Raw genomic sequence first — 27,586 nt, forward strand, 5'->3', positions numbered from 1 at the left:
CAACCATGAATATCTTTTTATTTATTTATTTATTAACCATGTATTAAAGTTAATGTATGAATATTTATAATAATTATAACTACATGTCCATGGAATTTATTTATTAATCCAATATGTGTATCAATATTTATATAAACATTCTTTTAACAATATATTACTTGCATAGTTATAAATGTTATAATATTAATTTATGTTTCTGTCTTGTTCGAATCTTCGCTAGTACCTATATTATTGCTATATAAATATACATATGTAATATATATAATAAAATATAATATTATTTTATATTATCTATAATTTATATACATATATATAAGTATACAATTATAATTATTTTTCTGTTTTTAAATTTCATTTATTCTAAAGTCTGACTCTTGCTATGAAGGGGGGGGGCTAGGGTGATATATAAGATGCTTCACCAGAAAAATACCACCAAAACCGCCACTAGTGCTCACTTACTGAAGATTTTATTAAATAAAGAAATATTAGACAATCTGCATTTGAAATGATGACGTTAATTAGGTAATTAGGTTAAATAGTTTGTGATTTTGTTCACAGGTAGGTACCTAAAACTTTTAAAATATGTCTGAAAATATATGTAAAATAAAAAACATAAGAAAAACAATTTGGCATTCGTAATTTTATTTCAATATTTCTTCCCCTATTTATGACTATTATGCTTACAGCACCAGTGATTAAATTGGAAAAAAGATATGGGGATGCAGTTCATGATAAAAATGGTCGAAACTACTGAATTTCATTTCTCTTAACAGATGCTTTTTTTAGTATACATTTTAATTATTGACAACATTGATTTTTCTATTTTTGAAAAAAAAATACAACAAATATTTATAGTTTATTATATAACTACACAATATATTGTAGCATTGGAATAAAGTAACAATGATCATCTCTTCAAAAAATATTCAACTTGAAATATTGTATTTTATAAGAGTAGTTCGTAACACTTCGGTTCGAGCAGAATACATTAACTGCTGATCATGCGGCGTTACACGTATGGAAAATACGTCATATTGTTTTCAAATTATGTAACCCACAAAAATATTTTATTTCATTTTATTTTCATGATAATATTAATTATGTAATGCGATTTTATTTTGCGCACATCGACTGACATCAGAGGCCTAACCTCGGTTTCTTCAAACCGTCCGACGCTGTAAAATTATGTGGCTCCGCCGTACTCTGAGTTATTTATATTAAATTTCAACTCTTAGCGAATGAGACCAAGTTTTTTACTTAGACCTAACCAAATAATAACGACCACCATGAAGTACCAATTAAATAATTGATGCATACATGACAACCTGGATGCATCTTTGGAAATGTAGACGGAAATAATAAAAGTATTACACTTATTATAACAGTGATGCAGCCGTCTGCATTCGCGTACATCTATAATTTTTTTAGTTTAGATTGTAACAAATTTAAATTCAGAATAATAAAAATATGTACGTTAAAATTATTGTTCAGCTTATTATTGCATTATTTATGATATGGTGTTTGAAAACAATGCATCCGTCCATACGTAATATATCATGATAAAACGTAAATACCAAAATAATGACCACAGTATTGTTAGATTAATCAGAACCAGTTGTCGCCTGTTGGTAGTTTTTGAATGTCACCTGTCAACAGGCGATAAATGGCTTAGCATAACCATGCCGTGCCATATTCTATATTTAATAAACATTAAGTGTTCTAGTAAATTTGGTTTTATTTTGGTATTCCAGTAGAGTTTATAAATGATATATTCGATGTTTTAGGCAAGAATTAGTTTACCTACCTATTAATAATTATAATAATATGTAAAATACAAATATCACGTTATAATATTATAAGGAATAAGCTATCCTTAAAAAGAGATCAGGATCTAACCTAACCTAACCGAATAAAACTTAATTACAAGATTACACAAATATAAACGAATAGTTTAAAATTTGATTTTTAATTATGTACTTCAAACCAAACCCATGTACCAGAAATAAGTATGACATTTTGAAATCGCGATTTTAATTTCAATACGCAGTACAAAATCAAAATCAATTTAATATTTAGCACTAAAATATAATCTGGTACCCTGAATGTACTTAGAAACTAGCATAGTCGTCCATCGCCTTCAGTAAGACTTGTTGCATGACTTATATAAACCTTTGGTTACCATAAATGTTCGTTCTATTAAATTGTTTTCTTCTATGCAGGTACTGAGGTACCTATAATTTCATATATTATGCTGTAGGGTAGCATAAATGAAATGAAGATAATGTTAATAATGCTTATCCACGGTACCACATGTGATCAATATTTACGAAGATTTAGTAAGTAAAATAAAAGAAAAAAAAACTATGGAAGTCGCTGTGTATGAAGAGTCAAGTGTCCCTCACTGCCACGTCATTGAGTAGGTCACTGTAATATGATCGTGTTAAATTTCATATTGAATGCAATGCGATGAGAAAAGATTTTGAATAGAATTGAGAACATCTAGCAGCCTTTATTTCTAAGAATATTTTATTCTATATTTTTACTGCAATTCATATATTTGTATATTATTATTATAATTAATAGTAGTAGTTAGTAAATACAAATATAATGTTATTTTAGTATTTCACTATTTGTATTTTTATAATAATATTATTACAAAATATAATATAACTAGCTGTTATCAACAAGATAGGACCAATAGGTGAGTCAAAAAGCAGAACGGTGTGAATATGTTTGCGGTATAAATATACTGAAATTAATCTAAATATTTTGAACATTTCGTTGTCTAAACCAAACGTTTGACACTAAAAAATATCAAAAATTTCAAAAGGCTATAAATGACTTATAATTAGTTTAAACATTTTTTGAATGTGTAATACACATTGTGTATAAATATGATAGTTTAAGTAAAAGTGAATATTTCAAATTTCTACGATTAATATTTTCTGAAATGCAATGTAATAAAAACATTCGTCTTAAAAGAAATAAATCAATGTTGTTAAAAACTGAATCTCAATCACTCATAAAACAAAATGTAATTATGAAGAGATCCTTTGATTGCTTTTGAGATTTCCAGGTCAGTTTTGTAAAAAACTTAAATTTTCTGAGTGAATCAAAAAGTCCTCTAAAAGATCTGATTGAAACTGTGGACATATTAATCCATGAGAATTTTTTATTTGGTTTTTCCGTGAAGAAATTTTGATCCGTTGTATCAAAACGTTTAATATTATAAATTATCCAAATATCCACAAAAGCATAAATGCGTCACCTGGGGTATTTTTGATTCATTTTTAAAAAATAAATTATTTTTAAGACTTATTTTGACTGGTACCATCACATTATTTAAGAAATTATAGGAAATTGTATTATATATTAATATATAATATTTTAAATACCTCTTGTGTTTATTAATAAAAATAAATAATCGTAGTTTAGTTTTATTACACCTATTGGTTTTAGTTCATGAAATATATAATGTATAGTATTCGCTATCTATAGTAGGCAATATCATGACTTGATATATTTTTACTATGTTTATTTATGTATGAAAATATTACAAGAAAATAGAAGTAGCGAAAGTTTAATTTATACATTTTTTTAGTAATTAACATAAGAATTTAAACATTCTTAAAATCTTTCGTAGACATATAAATATAATATATAACATTACATGTGTGTATATGTTAATTTTTTCTCAGAAATTAGATTTATACGATTAAGATCTTCTTCATTTTAGGCAAACTTTTTGTTAAATTGATTGATTTTTATTAATTTTATTTGGAATATAAAAATAATGGTATTTATCGATCATAATGTGTAAAATATATTGATAATTAAATAAATTGTTAGTGTTTTTCAGTAAGCTATTTTTTTATATTTATGTTTTATACATCAAATAATGGCTATTCAATGCCAATAAAGACGTATTAGAAGATACCATATCCTTAAATGTGCTAACAATAAATAATAATTGTAATATAATATTATTTATACTAAAATAAATCCCTCATTATACAATGTACATATTATACAAGGAGTTCAGTATAGGCAATCTGTACGACTTATTAAAAATGCTATTAAAACATATTATTCTAAAGTATTCCAAAAGTAATAAACTAAGAGTATCGGAACATTATCACAAGTAATTATTTTGTAATTTGAATATTGTCTTGGCTTTTGAGTGCATTTCTCTATTCTATCAATTTGGAAACATCTTAGTTATTAAACGTAAAATAAATTGTACAAAGCAAAATGATCCATAGTACCCTATGATGTGATTTTTGTGTGAATACATTTACGTACTTATATTAAACAATTAAGTAAGTAGTTATTATTAATTTTATTTACCTTGAAGGGATCAAAAAAAATTCCATGCATTTTTTACTACAAAATAGTTAGCAACATTTTCGGAATTTTGATAAATATCATGTACGTTTGAAATTCAAACTAATCAAATAAGAAAAAAAAAATCGAGACTTTGTGTATTTTTGAACTTTTTATTTCATTGGGGTATGATGAGTGACCACCTTGTATTTAACGTTCAAAGGTTTTCGCTCAAAAACAATTCATCTAAAAAAAAAAAAAATATCTATAAGCTGCTCTGAGAGAAACAAAATAATAGTTTGAAAAGTATATAATTCCTAGTGAATGCTAATATAGTAATATGCATAATAAACATCATTAATCAAATATATAAATCAATCAGAGAAATCTAAACAAAAACGAATGCAAAAAAGGGGAAAGTGGATGGGTTATAGTAACCATTTTACTTCCCTGTAGGTATCGAGTGTACATCGTATTGAGCGTGTGTGACTGTACTGTATCATGTATGTGATGAATTTAAATTCAAATATGATAAATCAATTCATACAAAAAACGATTCCGAGCGGAGACAGTAAGACGTCTGTCAGTGATTTTACCATGTACCTAGTCAGTGGCATGTAAAATAAGGTCCAAGTGTTGTTCGAGAAATTCTTTGAATGCCGGTGGGTGGGTAATAGGTATTGATAAAAGAAAAATAGTGAGGTATAATAGGTAAAATTGGGAGAAGTTGGTCACCTGAAACTATTTAAGCAAAATACATTTTTTTTTATGATATACTGAAGTTAAACTTTATAATACATTTATATCGCTATTTAAAAAAAATGTATAAAAAATAATAATGATATACACTTCATTAAATGTATAGGTACCAAAGGTATAGGTATAGGTTCCTGGAATAACATGTTTGGCTTACAACAAAACAACGAAAATCCTTAATAATCTTAGATTAAATACCTAATTTTGTCCGAATTTTATTTTAGATGTCTATAAAATATTCTTAAATATCTTTTTAGATTTTTATCAACTTTTTTACAAATTATTTAAACAAAGTCACATCCTTTCTCACTCTATTGAAAATCTTAAAATAAGACGATTTATCATGTTGACTGGTGATAGCAAACCCATTTCATAGTACTTATAAAAATCGATGATAATATTATGTTAGCCTGTGTACTGTACCCAACAAAATATTTTAATATATAGACATTTCGTTGTTTTCGTAATGGTGCCATCAAATTATTTTATAAACATACAGAGCTATTACGAATGTGAACAAAAATAATAAATATGAACGCTGACAAAACAGACAGGTAGAAAAAATATAAATAAACCTCACAATAACCATAATGTATTTTTATGTCCACGATAATAAAATTTCAAATTCAAATATAGGCTTTAGCCTTCGGTCGATTAATTTAAAGCGCCATAAAAAATAAATAATTTAACACGCCGTCGTTATTTTATTTATACTAAATTTGTATAGGATTATTGATTAAATATACTAAATGCAGTAGGTAGTGTATTAATAATATATATCGTATTATAATAATAGTGGCTATTATTAGATAACTGCGTTCACGTGTGGATGTGACAAATTATTTAATGTGGTCCGTGACCCGTGTCAACGAACATTTTAATAACTTCGCCTATAGAGTGATCCATTTAAAGCACTAAAACAATTTTCTGGGTTAATGACTTTTGGTTTAGGTTTTGTGCGTAATACTATAAAGACTGCAGAGGCATTTCTGACGCGGTAACGAATTTAAAAAAAATAATTACATAAATATTATATTATATTTCTAGAAGGTTTAGAGAATAGGTAGGGACAGACGTCACATACTGTATATCATGTGTAATATACTATAATATACCTATCATCATAATAATAATATATAATAATTATTATTTAAACGTCACACACTCATGACCGTCGATTGACAGTCAAGTCGTGTAAGCCACGGGGTACTATATTTTCGCTTGTAGTTGTCGCCGATTGTGACCGCCATATCTAGTTTATTGTAAAGTTTCAAAAACTGTGAACTTACCGTCGATTTCTGATTACGCATGGACTAAATCGACAATGATCGTGACGTCTTAACATCGGTAATAACAATATAACGATCACGATATATATAAAAAAAAATATTTTAACTAATCTCGAGCACCACGTAGTTTACGATCTGTCGCCAATCGCAATAACGAAAAACATAAATCATCGCTCCCAGACTGATAGCCCAGCTGGTCCTCGCCGATCAACCCACGAAGGATCACGGACATAAATTAACACAATATATATTATATAATCTCAGTAAACTACTAACATTTAAACGATTTCTGAATTTACATCCGTTTTTAATTATTTCGGTCCTGAATCACTGAATTACGACTGTGGATGGCGAGAATGTTGCTCAACTTGGCCGACCCGCTGAAAAGAGGAGGTAATGTATGATGGTTGTGGTACCACTTCTGTAATAATATATAACTTATATATAGTTAAATGCAGCCTTCAGGTTTTAATCATTATTGTATAAGTGCATAACGTATGGAACGCGAAGAGTAAAATAACAATGATCCAGACTTTTCAAAGTTCGTTTTAAATATAATGAGTAAATATTAATCTTCAATAGTAAAACGATACAATAACATCGAACACTCGTCTAATGCATCACAATAGTATTAACACCCGAATTCGACTTTGTATCCACGACAAACCGTGAACGGACGATAAACCACGATAATACTTTTCGTACTATATTTTATCAAGGTTTTACTCGGATTTTCCGATCCTATTGCCATATGATAATACAATATATTACATAACATGCAAACACATATTATATAAATTCTAATTTATGAATATTGGCTGCAGAGCTATGCGATAAAATGACTGTCAAATTCATACATTACAATAATAACCCGTGAATAACATTATATAGATCACTTTGCACGCATCCTCTACATGCCTAACTCGAAGCTCAGTTTTTTTTTTTAAATATGTAGCACGTTAGGCAGGAAGTGGTTAGAAGTTTCGTTTTGCTGATGCACTGAAATTCTACAATGTTAATAATTATACACCAAACGCAGAAAAATGGTAGGTTATAGGTGCATATGCATAGCTGAAATGTCTATGTTTTAGTGAAAACTAATAAAAAAAAAAAATCCAAGAACAGTGCTATTGAGAATTGTTTAGGACCTGGAGAAAACGGCCTCGGTGACTGAACATTTTGCTGTTCGTAGAGCTTGCCAAGAGCATACCCATAAAAGTAATAAAAGTAGTATTCGACTATTCCTCCATGTTCTGTGTAAGCACCGTATCAGTGTTAACCTTTTGCGGTGTGGATTACTGCATCTTCTTATATTTCACAAAATATGATAACCTAACCAAATTGTACCATTGATAAAAAAAAAACAACTTTATTTATTTAAAAAAACAACGAATATTTGAACAGTAGTAAATTATACAAATACAAATTAAAACAAAATATACAAATTATGTAAGCAAAACAAAATGGGTACAATAAATTAAAACATCAAAGTTGAATAATATTGCTAAACATTTCAGCAAAAGCGTTAATGTGCATACACCCAAATCAAATTAGTAATTAGTAATTACGAATATGAAATTATCATGAGTAATAAATACTCATCCAATAATATCGTTAGAAATTACACGGTCAACACTCAACACGGATTACTCGGTACACGATATTGCCTTTAACAATATGGTCGGCGGTCGTATAATCTTACTGCAGGGTTCACCGATAAAAATGCGACAACTTGCCGCCACCGTCGTCTGATTCACTGTGATATTCCATAGCGCCGTTTTAGAGTCGTCAGGTTACTATTTACTACATAGGATCAGGTGGATAATCAATCGATCGTGGTGGATGGGTCGATCTTGGACGATTTCAAAGTCGATCTCCTTTTGTCGGAACTGATCATTATGCATAATACAGTATAGACACAGCTGCTTTATGTATATGTCACGGGAAAAGTAGGAAATCGGGAATTGTGTAGTTCAATACCCCAACATTTTAGTCAGTGTAAGAATGATCATTTTAATACTCAAATCGTCCATGCATTGGCCGGACATTGTACGAGATTGACCTAGCAAAGTATTGCACAGATTCAAGTGGGCAAAGTGAATTAAATATTATAGTGCGTTGCTTACATTTATGTCGAATGGTATAATATAGTGACACAATAGTGCCTATGTGATAATTAATAAAGTAATATAATGCTGTCCTATGTTCCGATCATTACTTTTTAGTAATAGTTAACTAACATAAAACTTGTTAAATAAATAACTATAATTTAATAACAAATAATATTCATCTTATTCATGCCAAACCACTTTTATATAATAATATTGGTACTCTAGTAATAGGTACCATTCTGGATGGTAAATTTAATTATTATTAATATTTAATTTGCAACTTATAATATTAGTGTATTTCCGGTTTTTTTTTTATGATTATTTAAGTACTTAGTAGGTAAGATATAATTGTTTTATTCGATTTTTAACATACTAAATATTCAAACTACAGTACCCAAATGCATAAATGCCCGGACAATGTTAACTTATTCCAACTTTTCCAGTAACATATGCAAATTTTGGATTAACGTATTCGTGTGGAACGGAATTTTTTCACATAAAAGCTTTTGCAGTACGATTTTAATTTATTTTGAAATTATTTAGAAATTAATGTGAAACACTCATTTTTAGATAACTTCCATTAGGTATATAAGTTGAATTAACTGTAATTAATTAACATGATATAAGTGGGTAGTATATTTGATTATTCATAATCATTAAACAATAATGACACATACCGATCAGGTCCATTGTTTTAATATTTCTATTGTGTCACCGTCATCCAACGACGTTGGCTCTCCAACAGACAGAGCGATTTGTGGGGTTTCTACCAGGGTCGCAGAGAAAATTATTATAAAAACCAACGGGTGGAAACTCCAGGATCGACCTTTTAGGTGGAGAAAATCAGCGTCGGTCTTGCTCATGATTGGGCAACGAGTAACGACGCACCAAAACATTTAACTACATTTTAAAACATTGCAAAACCATTATTTAATTTTTAATTAAAAAATAATTTATTGCTTTAAAATTATATTTTGTTATTATAATTATGAATAACAAAAATGTGGGCAAATGGGTACCGCTCAACTATACAGTAGGTGTCGAGTGGGTCACTAAACGGATGTTTTAAATTTGAATTTAATGATATGTCATTAATATTCATTATATATCGAAAAACGATTATGACCGGGACGGTCTATCAGCCTAAATCTAGAATACTTAATGATATTGTGTTATTTTATATTTGAGTAATTTATTTTGTTATTAGTAATACAGTAGATGAATTAATTTGTATACTAGGGGAGGGGGGAGAGCTGCAAATACGATTTATCCTTAGGTCTCCCTTAAATATTTTTGATATTACTCGAATAACAGTAGCATACAAATTCTAAAAACAGTCAAAAATATTTAAATAACAATTTTTTAGAAATTACTTTAGAGTTTAGACGGAAACAGGGTGGATAGTGGATACATGCACGTGGACCTAATTTCCTAAGTATAATATTACTTCTACGGTGATTGAAAAAAAAGGTCGGCAAGTAGTCCACACATGGTGTATAGTAGTAGGTATTGAGTGTATCACACTAATGAATGGTGTCAAATTTGAATTCAATGATATATCATATTTTATCTACACGAAAATCGATTCTGAACGGAGTCGATCTACATCAATTTTATTGTATGATATCTTTTTTGGTATTGCTATTTAAGTAAATTACGGGCACATCTGATTTTAAATCAGAAAAGAGGTTCCTAAAGAGCATAGTCTAGAAGCTCATAAATTATATTATTTTTTCAAAATAATTACAATCGGACTTTGAGAAATATGCTTAATTTAATACCGATTTTAGTAGTTATGCAAACAAAAATATACTTCATTTTTCGAGTTGTGTTGACATTTGAGAGTTGCATCCGGTGGTGGATAGTGATTGTCGGAAATACGCACTAATATTCATTTACTACTACTCACACATAGACATTGCCCAAATATACATGTCATATGAATTGCCTAAATATTACTCCTTAAAATAGGATACGTTATAGCCCCTATAAATTTTGAGTCAATACTACCTTACCAGTTATTGTATTGTAAATAGTTTCATTACTCCATAGGTGTTCTAGTGTTCATAGGTAAAAGTTTAAAATTAGTGTGAACATTTTGAAAATGTCATTACTTTGGTGTAATAAAAATATTTATAACAGATACACATAAAAATGTTTTAGCACCCATGAATAATGTTTTTGAAATACAGCAAGATAACTATGACATCGATATTCTTCGTTTGAATACATGTAATGTCGTCCAGAGTGTTGAGAATGATTTTTTGAATTTTTGATTTTGGTATGAATTACTTATGAGAAGCCATGTGGGTATTCTATTTTTAAGTTTCAGCTGTAAAAATTGAATATTGTTTTCATTTTGAACTACAAAATTATTTGCACATTTTCGAGATTTCAACAAGTTTTTTCAACATTTGAACTTAAGATACCTACACATAAAAAATATTATAGATTTATGCTTGAATTTTTTTTTAACTACACTATTAAACATATGAGGATCCTTGAATTTAATTTCCGAGATTTTCGACCAAGCAAAAAATTATTTATTGATACTAATTTTGAAAAAATTAAAAATTTCTTATGTCCATTAACTATTGATCCAAATTGATTGAAATATTATATAATAAATTTTCAATCTGGTCAAAATTTTCCTTTGAAAAATTAAAACAATGTTTTATTAGAAGACATAACAGGCAGGTGCAGAGTACAGTACCAATATAATTACTTATCTGTAGTATAATTATTATTTACGACACGTATTAGGTATGTCATTTGTCACGTAAAAGTTTTTTCTACTTAAATTTAAGATAAATAGGTAGCAAAAAATGAGTAGTTTTGTTTTTGACAAAATTATGAATGTTGAATGTTATATGATGACCTTTATTTTATCCAATGAATTACCAATAAAAAGATTTGTTGAGAAAATTGTACTTCTTACAGCAATCGAATTATTATGCGTAGGCTCGTTTATAATTGCTAATCCACTGGTTGAGGTTAAACAATTGTCAACATCGTGTGCATAGGTAAACTGTGTTAATAGTGTTATACAAATTATACTACTTACATACTACCATAAAGGAAATTAACATTATATCGCGTATTACTTCACTGGATGTAATTCGACCATGCACACATATAAATATGAGTAAATAACACATATAAACTCCTAATAATTCATCACAATATACAAAAGTATGTATTACAACCAGATTGTGCTGAATTAAGGAATAGCCAGTGGGCAGAATCTCCCTTTTTTGAAAAAAATATTTATGCATACGGCATATCCCTATTCTAATTATATTTCCTAATTAAAATAACACATTGCATTTTAAATATTCAAGTGCGCACATTTTTTTTTACAATTTTGCATCATCCTTCTATTTTTTTCAGAATTTGTGTGTAATTTATGAGCACTGATAACAGTTGATCTTATTAAGACAAGTCTTGTAAATCTTTACAATATTGATACGAATTTACCACGACAATTTATACGAACTACGAAGTAAGCTGCAGTGGCTGACTTGATAGTAGTTTAAATTATAGTTAATTGGCAGCAGTAGGTTAGACGAACATTCGTGAGAAGGGTCTTGACCCAAAGGTGTGTAATTTGTAAAGTGAAATATTGTAACTACTAATATTATATTCACTAAAAAATCCTTTATAGACCAAAAGTTTCCAAGGGGCGCCGTGAGAATTTCCTAACGAAGTGACTGTTCAATCTGCCAACGGAAATACTTAAGAGAATGTCACCACTCACGGTCCGGAAGTAGCAGTAAATATCAAACAAAAAAAAATTAATAATAATAAACTCATCACGGGTGCTCCGTCGCTTTCGATTACAATAATAACAATACACAGACACCCATTCCAGACTCCGGTTTAAAAATAAATAATATACAGTTATCGGCTTTATCGGCCTTCTATATCGTTGTGCAATGAAAGTGAAATTAATACATGTCACCGATCCTCCTTTGTCATGTCCCGGTAGTCAATATTTATCGCATAAAATAAATTGTTTATTTATGTGCCCTACTTAGTGCCAAATAAACATGAAGGAACGTTTGTGATTTCTTTTTGAAATACGTTTTGGTGAATTTAAAATTTGTTTTCTATGGTAGAGAGAGGAGCACGAGAACCCAGTATATATTTTGCACTTGACGTGTAGTTTGATGCTTATCGTAACAATTTAAAATATTATGAACGGGTTGACTGTACAGTGTGCAGTGTACTATGAAAATAGTATACTATGCCTATGAACTATGTGCCACTTCATTATACGTAGGTACTAAAAATACTATTTAAAACGTAACACGATCGTTAAAGAGAATTCAAAATATATCGTTTGAAGTCTTCGTTTCAATGATATTATAATAATATGTTTGACCAATGTTCGTCGAGTACTTGCGCTCGTGTTATGTAGGCTTGTAATAATATATTATAGCTCTTTGATAAAGAGTAATTTTTTCATTTTGGGTATCAGTTTCATAATATTATATTACAATATTATATTATATTTCGATAATTCGATGAGCATGCTCACAGTGTTATGTACTGTAGGTACTTACTTGTCGAATTGTTTACGTTCAGTGGCATCATAGTACAGTTTTACATTTATATTTACGTTAAATACAGAAATATTATACATTAAATTTCTGTAGTTTTTCAATATTATTATTCTACAGTTATTGCGTGGGTAATTTGGAAATCTTGATACCAATTCAGTGGTTTACGGTTTAATATTTGCCCATAACAACCCAATGAATCTCGATCACCACTGTTCAAAACGTTACCATGTGAGGCCAAAAGAATTCACATAAAATCTATAAACAGATTCCATGTTCAAAATAGCCTGAGATATGAATAGACCTGAGACACTATGAGACACATATTTATTTATTTACTAACGTGAAAAGAGTCCTTTCGTTACAATTACAGTACATACACATTTACATACCTAATAGAACAAATAGATTTACGATAAGATAGTGACTACATTAAACTTGTATAATATAGTGTACGTTGTTAATTTAATTTAAAAGGTGAAGGAGGAGCCCACATTGGCCATGGACATTAAACGCCTTATGGGTTCATTTGATATATAGTTAGCGGTTGATAGTGGAATGGCAAAAGGGTAAAATGTCGAACAGTCCGTTGAGGAACTTTAAAATTAATTAAAGACTAGAGATAATATAAAGTTTATACTTGCGTCCATATACCCTATACCTTCCAATGGATACAGTATTTTCCATGTATTATTGTTGTTGGGCTTAAAACGGATATATATAAAAAAAAAAGATTAAAAAAAAAAAAAAAGAAAAACCAAAATTGTTATAATAATGATGAAAAGTAATCAGTGATTTTTTAAGAAATTAAAACTCTAAGTGATTATTATTCAGATGATGCCCTTCTTAAAATACATTGTAACATACCGGTAAAGTAATGTGATATATGGTAGTCGCTTAGCAATAATTATTAAATCACAATATTTTTTGTCTATGAAATAATAACTGTTTGAGCGTGGAAACAGAAGAGTACCTACTTTGATATTGTACCCACACGCATGTAAATCGGTCGTTATTTCAATGCGAGTTTTAAAAGCTTACAGTAAATATATATATAATAGATACTATGGAAACCACGAGTCAGCATCTAACAGATTCGAAAAAAAATAAAAAAAAATAATAGCTCTATAACCAAGCTAAAATATGCGTGCCAATACAATATGAGGTCGCGGGCCTAATTACTATAATATACGGATTTTAAATAAGCAAATGTTTACCTTCCTCGGGGGTTTCAAATTGCGGCGATGCGTTGACGTTTGAAATGCGTGTGAAGGTAGGTATACCTGCCTCGTTATCCAATCATACATAATATTTTAATGATAAGTTATTGTAATTTCCTGTTTTGTGGCAATTATAATTTGCGCCGTTATTATTCATAACTTCTTGAGTCATAAAAAAATAAATAATAATAAATACTAAGTAGGTGCTACAAGCACCTACCGAATGGATTATCGCGATTGATTAGTGTTACAACACTGACAAACTATTAAGGTATTAAATTATTAAAATATGAAATATTTGTTGATTAAACGCGCATACAACGCAATTCATTTCACTACAATTTTAATAGGAATTTCTCATACGTGACTGAAAATATGGCATTTTACTATTTAAATATATTAATTTGTTAAGAGATAATTACTTGGATGACACAATACTCCTCTAACTTTTAGGATATACAATGAAAAAATATTTCTTTTCAAAATCATGAAAATTGACTAGAAAAGTTAGAAAAGCTTATTAAATGGACTAATCCTTACCATATAATTATGAGCTACATTCTTTCTCTCAAAAATTATACGTTTCCTTATAGCCGATTAGCTTACCACCAAAATTAAAAAGGGTCAATATCCTTTTTCCAAAATTTTAAAGGGACAATTCAGTTTTCCACCAAACCAAAATAGTGAACAATACCTAATTATAACAGCAGTCATAAAGCAGTGATCGTTAAAAATTCACTACATTAAAATTTCATCTACTTTAAGTTAGTCATAACTCATAATAATTTTGAAAGTATCATCGATTGGGTTCTTTTATTAGTTTTTTCTGTCATTGTTTTTATTCACTTAAGTATAAGTCATCACATATTATACCTACTTAAGGTGTCATCTAAAAACAGATTGCATATTACTTTAAAAAAAATTGACACAAAAAATAATAACCAATAAAAGCTCACACACTATGGTTAAAATGCTATCGTCTTGGTGCAGCCGGAAATTGTGACTATTATTTTACTACCACCGAATCATTCTATGTGGACCATACAACATAAATAAAAGGTTAACAAATGTATAAAGGAATTAATAGAATCTTGATAACATTATTATCATTAAAAAAAAAATAAAGTTTTTAAAATAAGTATTTTAAATTTGCATATATTTCACAATCATATAAACAGTTTTCCTTATATAATTTACAATTCACTGTGTAAATTTTGTAAAAAAAAAAAAACCTGACAAATTTTTTAGTTTTTTCTTTTAGAAAAGTATATCGTAGCCAATGGAAATGTCTAAGAAGGAAATTTGTTAAGGTATTATATTTTTTAGGAAAATGATTATGGCCACCGTAGGAAAATTTTAGGCTATAATTGTTTTCAGACAGATGTCGATCAATCGATAATTTCGAATCGAAAATCTTTAGTCCAAAGTATTATAATTTATAATATTATATGGTATTCTACCTATATATATTAAAGTCTATGGGTGGGTACTTACTTTTAATGTGCGGTCTGCAATCACGCCACACGTACCAAGGTACACGTGGTATGTTTATAACGAAATATATTTTACTGTAGTTGTAACAAACGGTGTAATCTAAATCACTCTTAACGACTATTATCGATCGATCTTATCCCTCACTGTTGCAGTTATAATGTCTTATAACTAATAATTATATGTAGTGACAACAGTTGTATACGAGGTCTACGCTAAGCGAATATTAAAGAAAAAGTTTCACTGGGCTTTATTTACGAAAAATTCAAACCGACTCCGGGTAAACACAATAGAATATAGATAATAAAATAAACATATTTTATTTTTTAACTCTGAGAAATCTTTTATTTTCTTCTATTTTTTATATTGTGACAAACGCAAAAAAACTTTAATTTTTTGTTCTATGAAACTAAACGTAAGTAAGTTACTTAACCTATAACGTAATATAACGTAATACTAAACGTATTTTAATAAACCAATAGCTGTTAAGCTAATTGAACATGATTCAGTGGCCCACGATTGATCCATTCAATATGTATAAAATAATAACTGTATTCCCATACATGTATTTTAGATTTTTCGGTTATGGTATGAAATGCTTATGAGAAACATTTCTGGACATTTGTAATCCTCGGCAAAAAAATTGAATATTTTATGCATTTATAAGAACAAACAAATTTTGCAAATTTTAAATTTGATAAATCTTGTCAACATTTTAAATTTAAGTGATTATAAACAAATTTAATTTATGACTATGTTTTTTTATGTTTTTAACTACAATTACATCAACAAAAGAGGAACCTTTTTTTAAATTTTAAAACTTCCTGACCTGAAAAAAAATGTTATTTATTTTTAATTTACTCTAAATACTGAAGCATAATTTCGATTACTATATTATTGTGTATACAACAAATACAAATATCTAGTATCTAACCCGGAACGTGTTACAAAAATCTATACCAAGTATTCGATACATCCAAGAAAGATAAACCATTCATATAAATTCGTAAATATTGCATAATTTGATCATTCATATTATTTTATTGTGGTAGCCCAAGTTATCTTCTACTTATTTTGTGATAATTAATTTCTAGTGATATTTTGAGTGTGATTTTATTAATGAAACAAAAAAGATTAATTAATTTAAATTTAATTATTATTAACAGTTACGAAATATTTGTTGGTTCATATTTGTGAATATTACCTGCCTACAATGTTAATTATTTGCTTATTTATTCTGTTTATGGTAGATGTAATAAAACACAGAAGAATTGTAATAAAGTATCATCATATTATTATATTCTTATCCCAATCAAAACCTCATATTTGTTTTTATATTTATAAACAGTCTAGGTGCTTTTATAATTTGAAATTCAGCAAAATACTGAAACGAAATACACCATTTTTTGTGAGTGAGTGAGTGAGCTATAGTTCGTTCAAACAATATCTGCATGCTTCCGATGAATTCCTACACATTTTCAGGAATCGTTTATCCTTATCTATGGACTGTGATATAATACCCTGAATGATAATGGCTCGTTTATTTTCCATGAAGTTATTACTTAACTACACTTCAATAGTTTTGAATTTCTATTACTTTCAAAATAATTATGTATAATGTTTGTATATTCACAAATGTATTTTTTTAAATTAAAAATAATAATTTATAATTGTTTGTAATAAAAACATTTTTTTCTGGAATAACATACAGCAATTTTTATTTTTTAACACAAATATGTTTTCGGGAGACCAATTTACGTAAAGCTTTGTTTATTTCTGCAAATCAATAATAACCTTTTTAACAAAATTTAGCACGCTAATAAATATTTTTCCACTCCACTTTACTCAAAAACTTATCTATGATGCATCAATTACAGAAAAAAATATAAAACCAATCTTAAGAACACAATACTTTTGAAGACGATATATGTGTTGACACAGAGAAATCATGAACATTTTTTTATGTTTTTAGTTTTCCCGCATACCACAGAGCTTATTTACATATAATACTGTACTTAACTTTCAATCGAAAATACTTATAACATATGGGTGCGAACAAAAGTGAAACCGGAAGTGGCATTTTTATAAAAGTCGAAAAGTGTTATATACCTATAGTGTCATATGCCTAGAAATCGTGAATCGACCACTGCACCGTAGTAGTAATTAATAATGGTATGTTCGATATATTAAATTTATTTTGAATAAACATATTATAATATACTGTTATAATAGATGCATTCGACTTTTTACCGTAAGTAAGCTGTACATCGGCAAACTTTTTGCCCCTACATACATTATGCAATGCATTGTAATAACAACTTTTAAGTTACGAAAATTAGCTTCTGATTCAGACACGTGCACAGAGCAGATAATACATACCACGCGCGTTGCCTGTGGATTTTTATTCACTTCTACACGGTATTAAGTAGGTATATAAATCCACACGTGTCCGTGATTAACATTAGTTTCTCGTTACTCATTATAGTATCATACCATTTCGACCTTTGAAGACAAGAAAAATATACCTATATAATTCCAGCTTTGCATTTTGATATACAAGCAGCATATTGTTGTACACAGCCTATAGGTGTTGTTATTATTTTAATCTATTTTATATGCAGATTCTTTATACAAGTACGTACTTGCTTATAGTAACCCAAGGTGAATTTTTTTCAACCTTGTATTATAAACTTATATTTTTCTCTGTCAGCTTATGTGTTTTTGAAAACAATATTATAATTGTTCTTGGTAGGTATAATTTGATGTACTTATTCTGTCATAAAGTTTTTAATTGAAACCTTCATTTTAGATTTTTGACCTCACGGTTTCATACTACAAAGTAGGATAATGATAAATATAATATTCCTTTTTATGAAAGTTATGATTAATGCAATAAATTCAAGTCGAATATTGAACCCGTGGTTTATTATTTAGAGACTATAATATAAAATATAATGAATTATGATCAGAAGATGATACTTATGTAAACGTACTACAGTTGGAACAATTTCAAGAGATATCAATTGCCATCACAAACTTTAAATTTAAGCCTAAGGGACGCTACTCTTGCTTGAGTTGTCTCCGTCTTACAAGTATACAACATAGTGATAATTGTTGACAAAAATTACTAAACACTCGCTGTACTTATAGTAAAATTAGCAAAGTCCACAACGCACAGGAAAGAACGTTATCTGTGTTAGGTTAGGTTTTTAATTTTTTAATAGCACTGACCAATAATTTTGAATAATTTAATGAAAAACCGAACGTTCTCACATAACATTGCATTTATGCTATCGGAATAATAAAAACGATACGACTGTCTCGTCATAAAGTTCTTCCCTGTATGTTGTGGAATATTGGTGATTCTTCTATATGTACAGAGGGAGTTGAGTTGTCCTGCACAAAATGGTTTTTGATAAGATGAAAATTTTGTGAAGTAGAGCCAACACAAGTGGGTGTAGCGTCTTCTTAAAATTAAAATAAAGAAACGTTGTGCATCAAACATACTGCTGTGTATATTATGTTTAAAATTTAAAATGTAAATGACCACCAAAATAAAATAAAACAGTTAAAAATTAACTTTTTGTTTTATGATCTATTTATTTATAAAATGGAAAAATTATAACAATTCAAGTGTAAATATTTTACATCGAACACTGAGTTACGTACATAACAACATACAGTATAGACCTGCTATATCTTTATGTATATAATTCTACTGTACGTGTGTTTGTTACTGAACTCCTCCCAAACGGCTGGACCGAATTGAATGAATTTTTTTGTATGCGTAAGGATGACGCACTGGATGGTTTAGATTCACAAACCATCCCCTAGGTCCAACCAGGAGATGTGCTCAAACGGGGATTTTGAGATTTACGGTGTATATTTTTGTTTATAAATGGTTGCAATGGGCTGCTACAATTTTGAACGACAAATTTGAAGGTGAAGTTGTTCTCCTGCCACGAATCACAATTCACAATGATCCCTTCAGGCTCACCCATACCATTCAGACGTCTGCAATTTCCAATTCGCTTGGCATTTGCCATGACTATTAATAAGTCCCAAGATCAAACAATGTCGATTAGTGGGTTAGATCTCGATAATCCGGTATTTTCACATGACCAATTATATGTGGCATGTTCTCGCGTTGAAAAACCGTCAAGTTTGTTCATATATACTCCTCAGAAATTGACTAAAAATACTGTTCATCAACTCGCATTAAGATAAAATTAAACAAAACAAACAATATTGATTATAACGAATTGTATTTAGAACAGTTGATGTTATTTCAAAATAAAGAATAATGAAATTATTATATTATTTGGATTTTATTTCATACTTTATTTAATATCCTAATCGCTTGAAATATCACGCAGGGCAACGTCTGTCGGTTTAGCTAGTTCTTTATAATATTTAAATAAAACTTTTTATCCATACAGTAGGTGATATCTAGGTGTATTATGGGTATGTTACATATGACATATTATCATGTGTTATAGAACATATGTTAATCTAGATTAATACGAACGATGATGTATGTCTGATTTTCAGATAAACAAATATCACTTTCTCTTCTTCTGATAGTTTTATAGCCGTTACCCACTTACACCGATGGCTTCTTAATAATTGCATTCCTTTGCTTCAAATTTATATTGCCACCAGCTCAAATATATCCATTAGCCACCTATCTAATACACACAGTCTAGTATAATGTGTCATTGATGACAAAACCATAATATTGTAACATGGGACCAGCCATACAGCTTTCACCTTAACCACAATGATCAGTTATCAGGATGGACATCGTAGATCAGTTCATTACTATACAACACTGAACGTTTGATTTGTCAATCGTAATGCGGTCACCAAGCCAGCAAGAAAAATCGTTATTTTCAAAAATGATTATAAACACAACATTTTATTTTCGGTTAATTATTTAACTCGTTGCCTTTGCAATCGGTAATCTGATAATAAATTGGATATTATTAGTAAAACGCCGCTGTAGGTACTCATTACTCGTTAATTAAAGATTATACTTACCGCCACATAGCCTGTAGGTAATCGTGTCGAAAACCAACTCTGGAATATCTTTTAGAATGTAAGTACCGAGAGCGCATATTTTAATGCAACCTTACAGCGTCGGGTAAACAGTTCTACGCTCAAAATCATTGATTTATTACACTGGAAAATATTAAAACGAAATTGTGTGCGCTTTATTGTAGGTAGTTAAAACGTAAAGATAATTATTTAACGAAGGTTTAGGCTTAAGGTATACTCAAACAATATTTTAGTGTTAACAATACAATTCAACCATTCTAAATCAGAAATGATTTGCTGAAACCGTGATTGCTGTTGGCAAATTAACAATTTAACACACCTAAAAAACGTGTTGAATAATAAATACTGTGCAAATTCGTTGTGATTTATGAAACCGAAATATAACTCGAAATAATTAATATATAATGCGTCGTATCGTGTATTTGGTTTCAATTAGTAACATTATATTATGGTAAATATTTTAAGTAGGTTAGTGGAGAGTAGTATAATGAGCTGCTACAGCAGAGGCGGTTATCATAAATTCATATGGAATATATCTGCTGACCTATAATATGTAACATGGTACAGGTACTGGTACTTCCGAAAGGGAGGTTGTGTTAATAAACGAATTCGGGGTGGCTGTAATTCATTGTCTGCTCTAACCGGGATCGGCAATGATCATTATTTATATGTCAACTTTTATGTACGTTTAAAATATATGATTTTGATAGTTCATTTTCCTCACGTTTTCAAATTTGTATAATACTAATATATTACGTAATAACTGTTGCACATCTTACGACACAGTGATTTTTTTTCAACGAATAAAACATCAAAGTCTCCAGCTTCAATTTGTGTGTTTTACAAACAACATTTGCATCATGTGATATTGTGATTCACATGTAAAAGTGCTTAAGTGCAATATTATTTTGATTTTTATATTTTTTCTGAAAATGTTGATGAATAATGTTATATAGAGTGGCAAGGAAATTCGTATGAATCGTATTTTATCACAACTTTAAATACCATATTTAAGAAATTAATGGTTGAATAGTTTATATTAAACGTACCTATTTATCTATGTTTACATAAAAAATGTGTATAAAAGTTTTTAAAAAAATCATATTCTACAATTGTTTTATAGAACCTATCGCTTTATGATAACATCAGTCAACCCAACCCTTGAAATAGTTAATTGAATTATAGAATATACAATTACTGTGGATTATTACTATAACTTGAATATTTTTCTATTGACTTTATAAGTCACAAATACACACTAAAATATAAATACAAGTCAAAACTAATGACACGCGGGTAGTGTTTACAAAATAAAACCTTTTAAATTAACAAAGTCCGCACTGAATCTGATAGTAGCTTTTGAATATAATATTTCATAACAACAATATTGCAGTATTCGTAAACACAATTTTATTTTATTACACCACATTCACATTTAACACCCATTTATTTTGATGAATGATGATGATCGTGGTAATAATAATATTTTGTTAAAGGATAAATATTGTTATTAAAACGAGTACACACAAACATCATATAATAAATAACATAAATAGGGGTATTATTTTAACCAATAGATACATATTTTATATAAATTTACTAATATAAAAATTGTATTTTCTTAATAATGTACGTACATTTGTATGATCATGAAAGTATTTATAGTCAATACATTAATATAATAATACAATTTCCATTTTTCGTAAAAAGTTAAAACTGTAACATGTTTCATTACACAATACCCATCCTAAATCCTAATAAAATATATTATGTATATGTACCTGCCAAAATTTATAAGTTAGTTGAATTTTAATTTTTTATTAAAAATTATAATTATTACACTATGTGTAATTTCTTTTACATTTTTTAAACGATGTTAGGATTATAAATTTTCGATTTATTTTTAAAAGATATTTATATGAAAATAGTTGCGTGTTAAAATTATCAAAAAAGCAAAGCCCTCAAATGGAGTGCAGATCCACATTATAGTGTTCATATATAGTATATTCTAATTTAATTATATATTAAATGTCATGACATATTAAAAATGAGAAGAAGAACATAAACACAGTGAATGCCATTTCCTAGTTTATGTTCAGAATTTATGAGTTTAAGATTAAACTAGTTAGGTAATGCATTATATCCTGGGATGCGCAAAATATAATACCAGTTCATGTATAGCAAATACAAAATATAACATCCATCGAACTTGGGTTATTAAAATATAAAATACACTACATTTGTGATAAAAATATAAAATATGTATTCCTAAAATATTGTAAAATACAAAAAAAAAACATTTAATTTAGTTATATTAGTTTTTGTTGTTTAAAAAAATATTAATATAAATATTATAAAAATGCATTCTACATTATATGGCTAATACTAAATATGTAGTACATTATCACATACCTCCAAAACACTGTTGGAATACAAGTTTTTCCAATACTGTGTCTGGTATCACTAATTCTAGCTAATGAAAAATATAGACTCACAAAGTCACAACTGGTGATATTCTTAAATTTAAATATTACCAATATGGACTTAAATTACAGGGTTGTATGGTAGAGGCTTTAGATTATTTTCATCCAGCATTTGACAATTTTTTTTAGTAGTATTACGTATAGCAAGAAAATGCTTTTTGTTAATTAATTGATTTTCTTCGTTCTACTGTTAATAATATCACTTTATATCATATGTACATAATTAATTGTTATTGCAGGAGGTAGGAGGTCTTAACATTAATTGTAACACAGGCCATAATATTTAAAATGAACAAACCCATCTTGGAGGACACCCCTTCTGTATCAGCACTCAAACAACCTTCGACGTGGTTGTAAACTCAAGATTGTGTGAGGGTCAACCTTGTTTGAACAGCCATGACAAGTTGCCTGCGTAAATATCGATGATATAAAATTGAGTGACGATATAAACATATTGTAACAAAACCTATTATTTTATCACGAAGGCGTGGAGACTTGGGCCGGCCTCTTGGCAGGAACTAAACCGGAAAACGATGATGGATCTTGGTTGATGACTGGACCACACTATAGAGCCTCCCCTCCTCACCCGGACATGAAAGCCATAAGATCTGTATCTGAACGGTTGAAATAGCCTGGGTGTTGCTTAGCCTGTTCCATAAATGCACACTTTTAAGAAATACAACTGCTACTTTTGTACTCAAGTCAACAAGGCGGACCATAAGAACACTCACTAAAAGCATAATTTCGTGGCTCAGCAAGTACCAACGTGTGCAACGGTGGAGCATATTAGGATGGGACAATATATCGTCGTCACGAAAACAAGAAACGTACGGCTCGCTAAACTAGACTAAAGGCTACGGGAACACACGGCAACAGCGAATCGCAAAGACGCGCACAGGACAAAGACAGTAACTGATTGAGACCTTCCTATCACAGCGTAAATATATTTATATCGGGCAGAGGAATATCATGTAGACTAACTAATTCGTAAGGGGCACCGACAAAACACTCCAAGAACAAGGGTTCAAAATTTCCGAAAAAAACTGAAAACAAATATGAATTATTGATAAGATTTGGTTACATTGAAAATTTACAAAAACAGGTTTTGGAAAAAAATTGTTTATTTTTCCTTGATATCACTATGCTAAAAAGTGAAAAGGGAAATCGATAGTGCAAATTTACAATCAGAATACAACTTTGGCTTTGGTTTTGAAGCAATATTTAGTATTTTTCAATATTTTATGGTGCTCTTGGAAATAAAAATGGTTTTCTGCCTTTTTCATCCTATCTAAAACAATTATTAAAATATATTTTGAAAAAATACAATGACAAGACTAGAGCAAAATTCAGTGAAGACGCAAATATGTAGTTTCCATCTTCGAAACCAGGAAGCCAAAAGAGAGAACTAGAAAATTCACAACTTAGAGAAAAATAAACTAACACTAATCGCTAAGTATTTGAAGTCACACTCGACATGGGTTTATACATTTAAATAATAAATATTATGTAATATATATAATACGAAGGAACTAACATGAAATAACTTATATTACTCCGGAAATTAACAACTAGTGAACGGGTGGTAATACCAAATGCAGTTCAAGCTACTGGGTTAACACTACGTTTCTGGTGAGGGCGCCTATTCGACGCTTAGCCAATCAAATCGTACTAAATACTGAAAACCAAACAATAACATTATCTCATGGACAAACGTTAATAAGAAATATCTACCCGTTAACAGCACCACCAGAAATTTGAGATAATATGAAAAAAACGAGGTTAGAAAGAAGAAAAGTAGCAACCGATCAAAAATTCTCCCAGTGTATTCCCAAACCAGGTTCAATTATAGGTTTGCGAAAATACAATTTAACATGATTAAATTGTTTATCGAGAAAAAACAGAGACTTGCAACTGAGTTTAAGAGTTATGCCTGACGACCATATTTTTAAGGTTCAGCGACTAGCGTCGTCAAGACTTACAAAGAACGACAAACATATAATATATAGTTAATAATGCCACGCAATTCAGTATAATATTTATCGTAAAGTTTATTATATTAAAATATACAGAGGGCCCCGAGTATATTTTTTTTTAATGCATAATCGGCATGTTATTTGTGTTCTAATAATCCTATTAATTACGTTAATAGTTTTAAAATTAATTCAAGACTAAGATTTGGTATCCACTAGTCACTACTCAGATTTTCAGTCACTAACCATCTCGGTGAATAATTTTTAAACAAAATATGAAATGGTACCTGTTATGTATTTTATATTTGTAAGGTTAAATTAAAAAAAACACACTGTGTGGGGCTTGAGCCACTAAAGTTACTTCCCTCTATTTGTGGTAGCACGTCAGCACTGCATAGTTTGGCATTATAATATAATTGGAATTTGGAGGTATATAATATAAAACGTTACCTCCAGCCGGATCACTAGTGTTTCTTAATGATTATTCATTAACGAAATATTTCAAGACTGTCTGTATATGAAATCTATTATCTTATAGTAATATTATATTATAATACAGCCATATCAATTAAACACGCGGTTTCGATAGCCTTGTACGTTTTTTTATTGTAACGAATGCGCTCTGACTTATGTATATAATAATATTTGAATATAATGGATTCGTAAGAAGTATGTAAGTACACGAATGTAAATATTATAATACAAAATATACGTGTGCATAAATAGCATATATATATATAATATTGTATTCGATAAATAGATAAAAATGTATAATATAATAATATTTTAACCTTAAATCGAAGCCGCCAAACGGCTAATGCCCTTGCGGTAGACCTATGCCGTGAGGATTCTGCAAATTTCGAAACACGCGATAATAATAATGTTATTACAATATTATAATAATAATAATAATAATAATAATATGATACCTACGCACGCTCAAAGCGCAATAAACCGCGGTGGTTAGCGCCGTCTCGTTTTACGCGTGTACCTGAACCCATACCACGGTATAATAATATCTGGACACTAGACGAGACGACGTACACGATACAACCGTGAGATTCGCGATATTATTTTAATATATTGGTCGAATGACGTGTTCCGACGTTTAATTACGTATTCCGTCGTCGTGTCGTATTTAAGTAGGTGCCTCCTACGTATTATTATCGTATGTTATATTATTATGATTATATATATTTATACCTGTTGTACACGTGTATATATTATATACATATTGTAGTGAATTTTTTGCGGCCGTTACGCGCGTTCTAAGTGTGCTCGACAACAAACGATTAAAAAAAATAAATAAATAAGTATATGTAATAATAATAATTATGAAAAAATTAACGTTTCAACGGTTGTATTAATATATAGTAGTGTGCAGTATATTATAATATAGTCTATCGAACTGTATAATATTATATGTTTTACTGAGCTATATAATCACGCGAACTCACTCATTATTAATATTATACACAGCACGATTCTTAGATCAACCATTTTAACGGTTTAAAGCGTTATATGTCTCTGAAAACATTTTTTTCTTTACCTGCCTAGTAATATATTTCATTCAAACATGAACACATTCCTATTTTATAATGAATTATTATATTGTTGAGATTTTAAGGAAAACTGATATGTACCGGGTGTCCCTGTTTTGATACGTCTTTATTTGTATTTGAGGTTGCAGAAGATTATAAAATCCTGAAATAATATAAAGAAATATTTTGCGTTTTTATACCATAAGTAAGTCTCCCAATGTGTGGGAATACACGTGAGTTATCATTAAATATTACAGTTAAATCATTTTGAAAACGGTGGGAATCAATTTAGAAGATTTTTTTATACAATCGTTTGGAAATATAAAGATTTTGAATTTCAATAAAAATATGTAGTAAACATATTGTCTGTAAAAGGCGACATGGATACATGGCGTTTCGGTTCTAATAGTCATATATTTTGTTTCTATTTTAACCTTAGGTACCTTAATAGTTTCAAACTTCAGTTTTTAACTAAGATGATTTGGAATTCATCTATTATTTATAAGTGTACAATATTTAAACAAAATATGAAATGGTATTTGCAATTAAAAATATCAAAATCTATCTACGCACAGTCAAAGTTGTTTTATTCAATAAAATGTTTCCTTCGAATTCTTTTATACAAATAATAATTTGCTTCTCTTTTTATTACAATATTTAGTTCCTTGTATTTATATAATTTATATAATGGGCCTCTTAAATTTGATAGAATTAAAAAGTAAGGTTCAGTATTATTGCATAACTTTGATATTTTTACAAAGTGGAGTAAACATAATACATTA

The 27,586-nt window shown here is 29.1% G+C and overlaps 1 protein-coding gene across 1 annotated transcript in view; it reads left to right on the forward strand.

The window, feature by feature from the left end:
• The first annotated feature begins 6,265 nt into the window (after positions 1–6,265).
• The window catches only part of LOC111029335 (scavenger receptor class B member 1-like), a 100,569-nt gene continuing 79,248 nt past the window's right edge, over positions 6,266–27,586 (forward strand). Inside the window, exon 1 of the mRNA XM_022308299.1 lies at positions 6,266–6,761. Coding sequence (XP_022163991.1) covers positions 6,716–6,761 — 46 coding nt within the window. The 5' untranslated portion in view covers positions 6,266–6,715. The remainder of the gene's footprint in view (positions 6,762–27,586) is intronic.

Source organism: Myzus persicae, unplaced genomic scaffold (assembly GCF_001856785.1).
Source record: "Myzus persicae strain clone G006 unplaced genomic scaffold, MPER_G0061.0, whole genome shotgun sequence".
Classification (NCBI taxonomy): Eukaryota; Metazoa; Arthropoda; class Insecta; order Hemiptera; family Aphididae; genus Myzus; species Myzus persicae.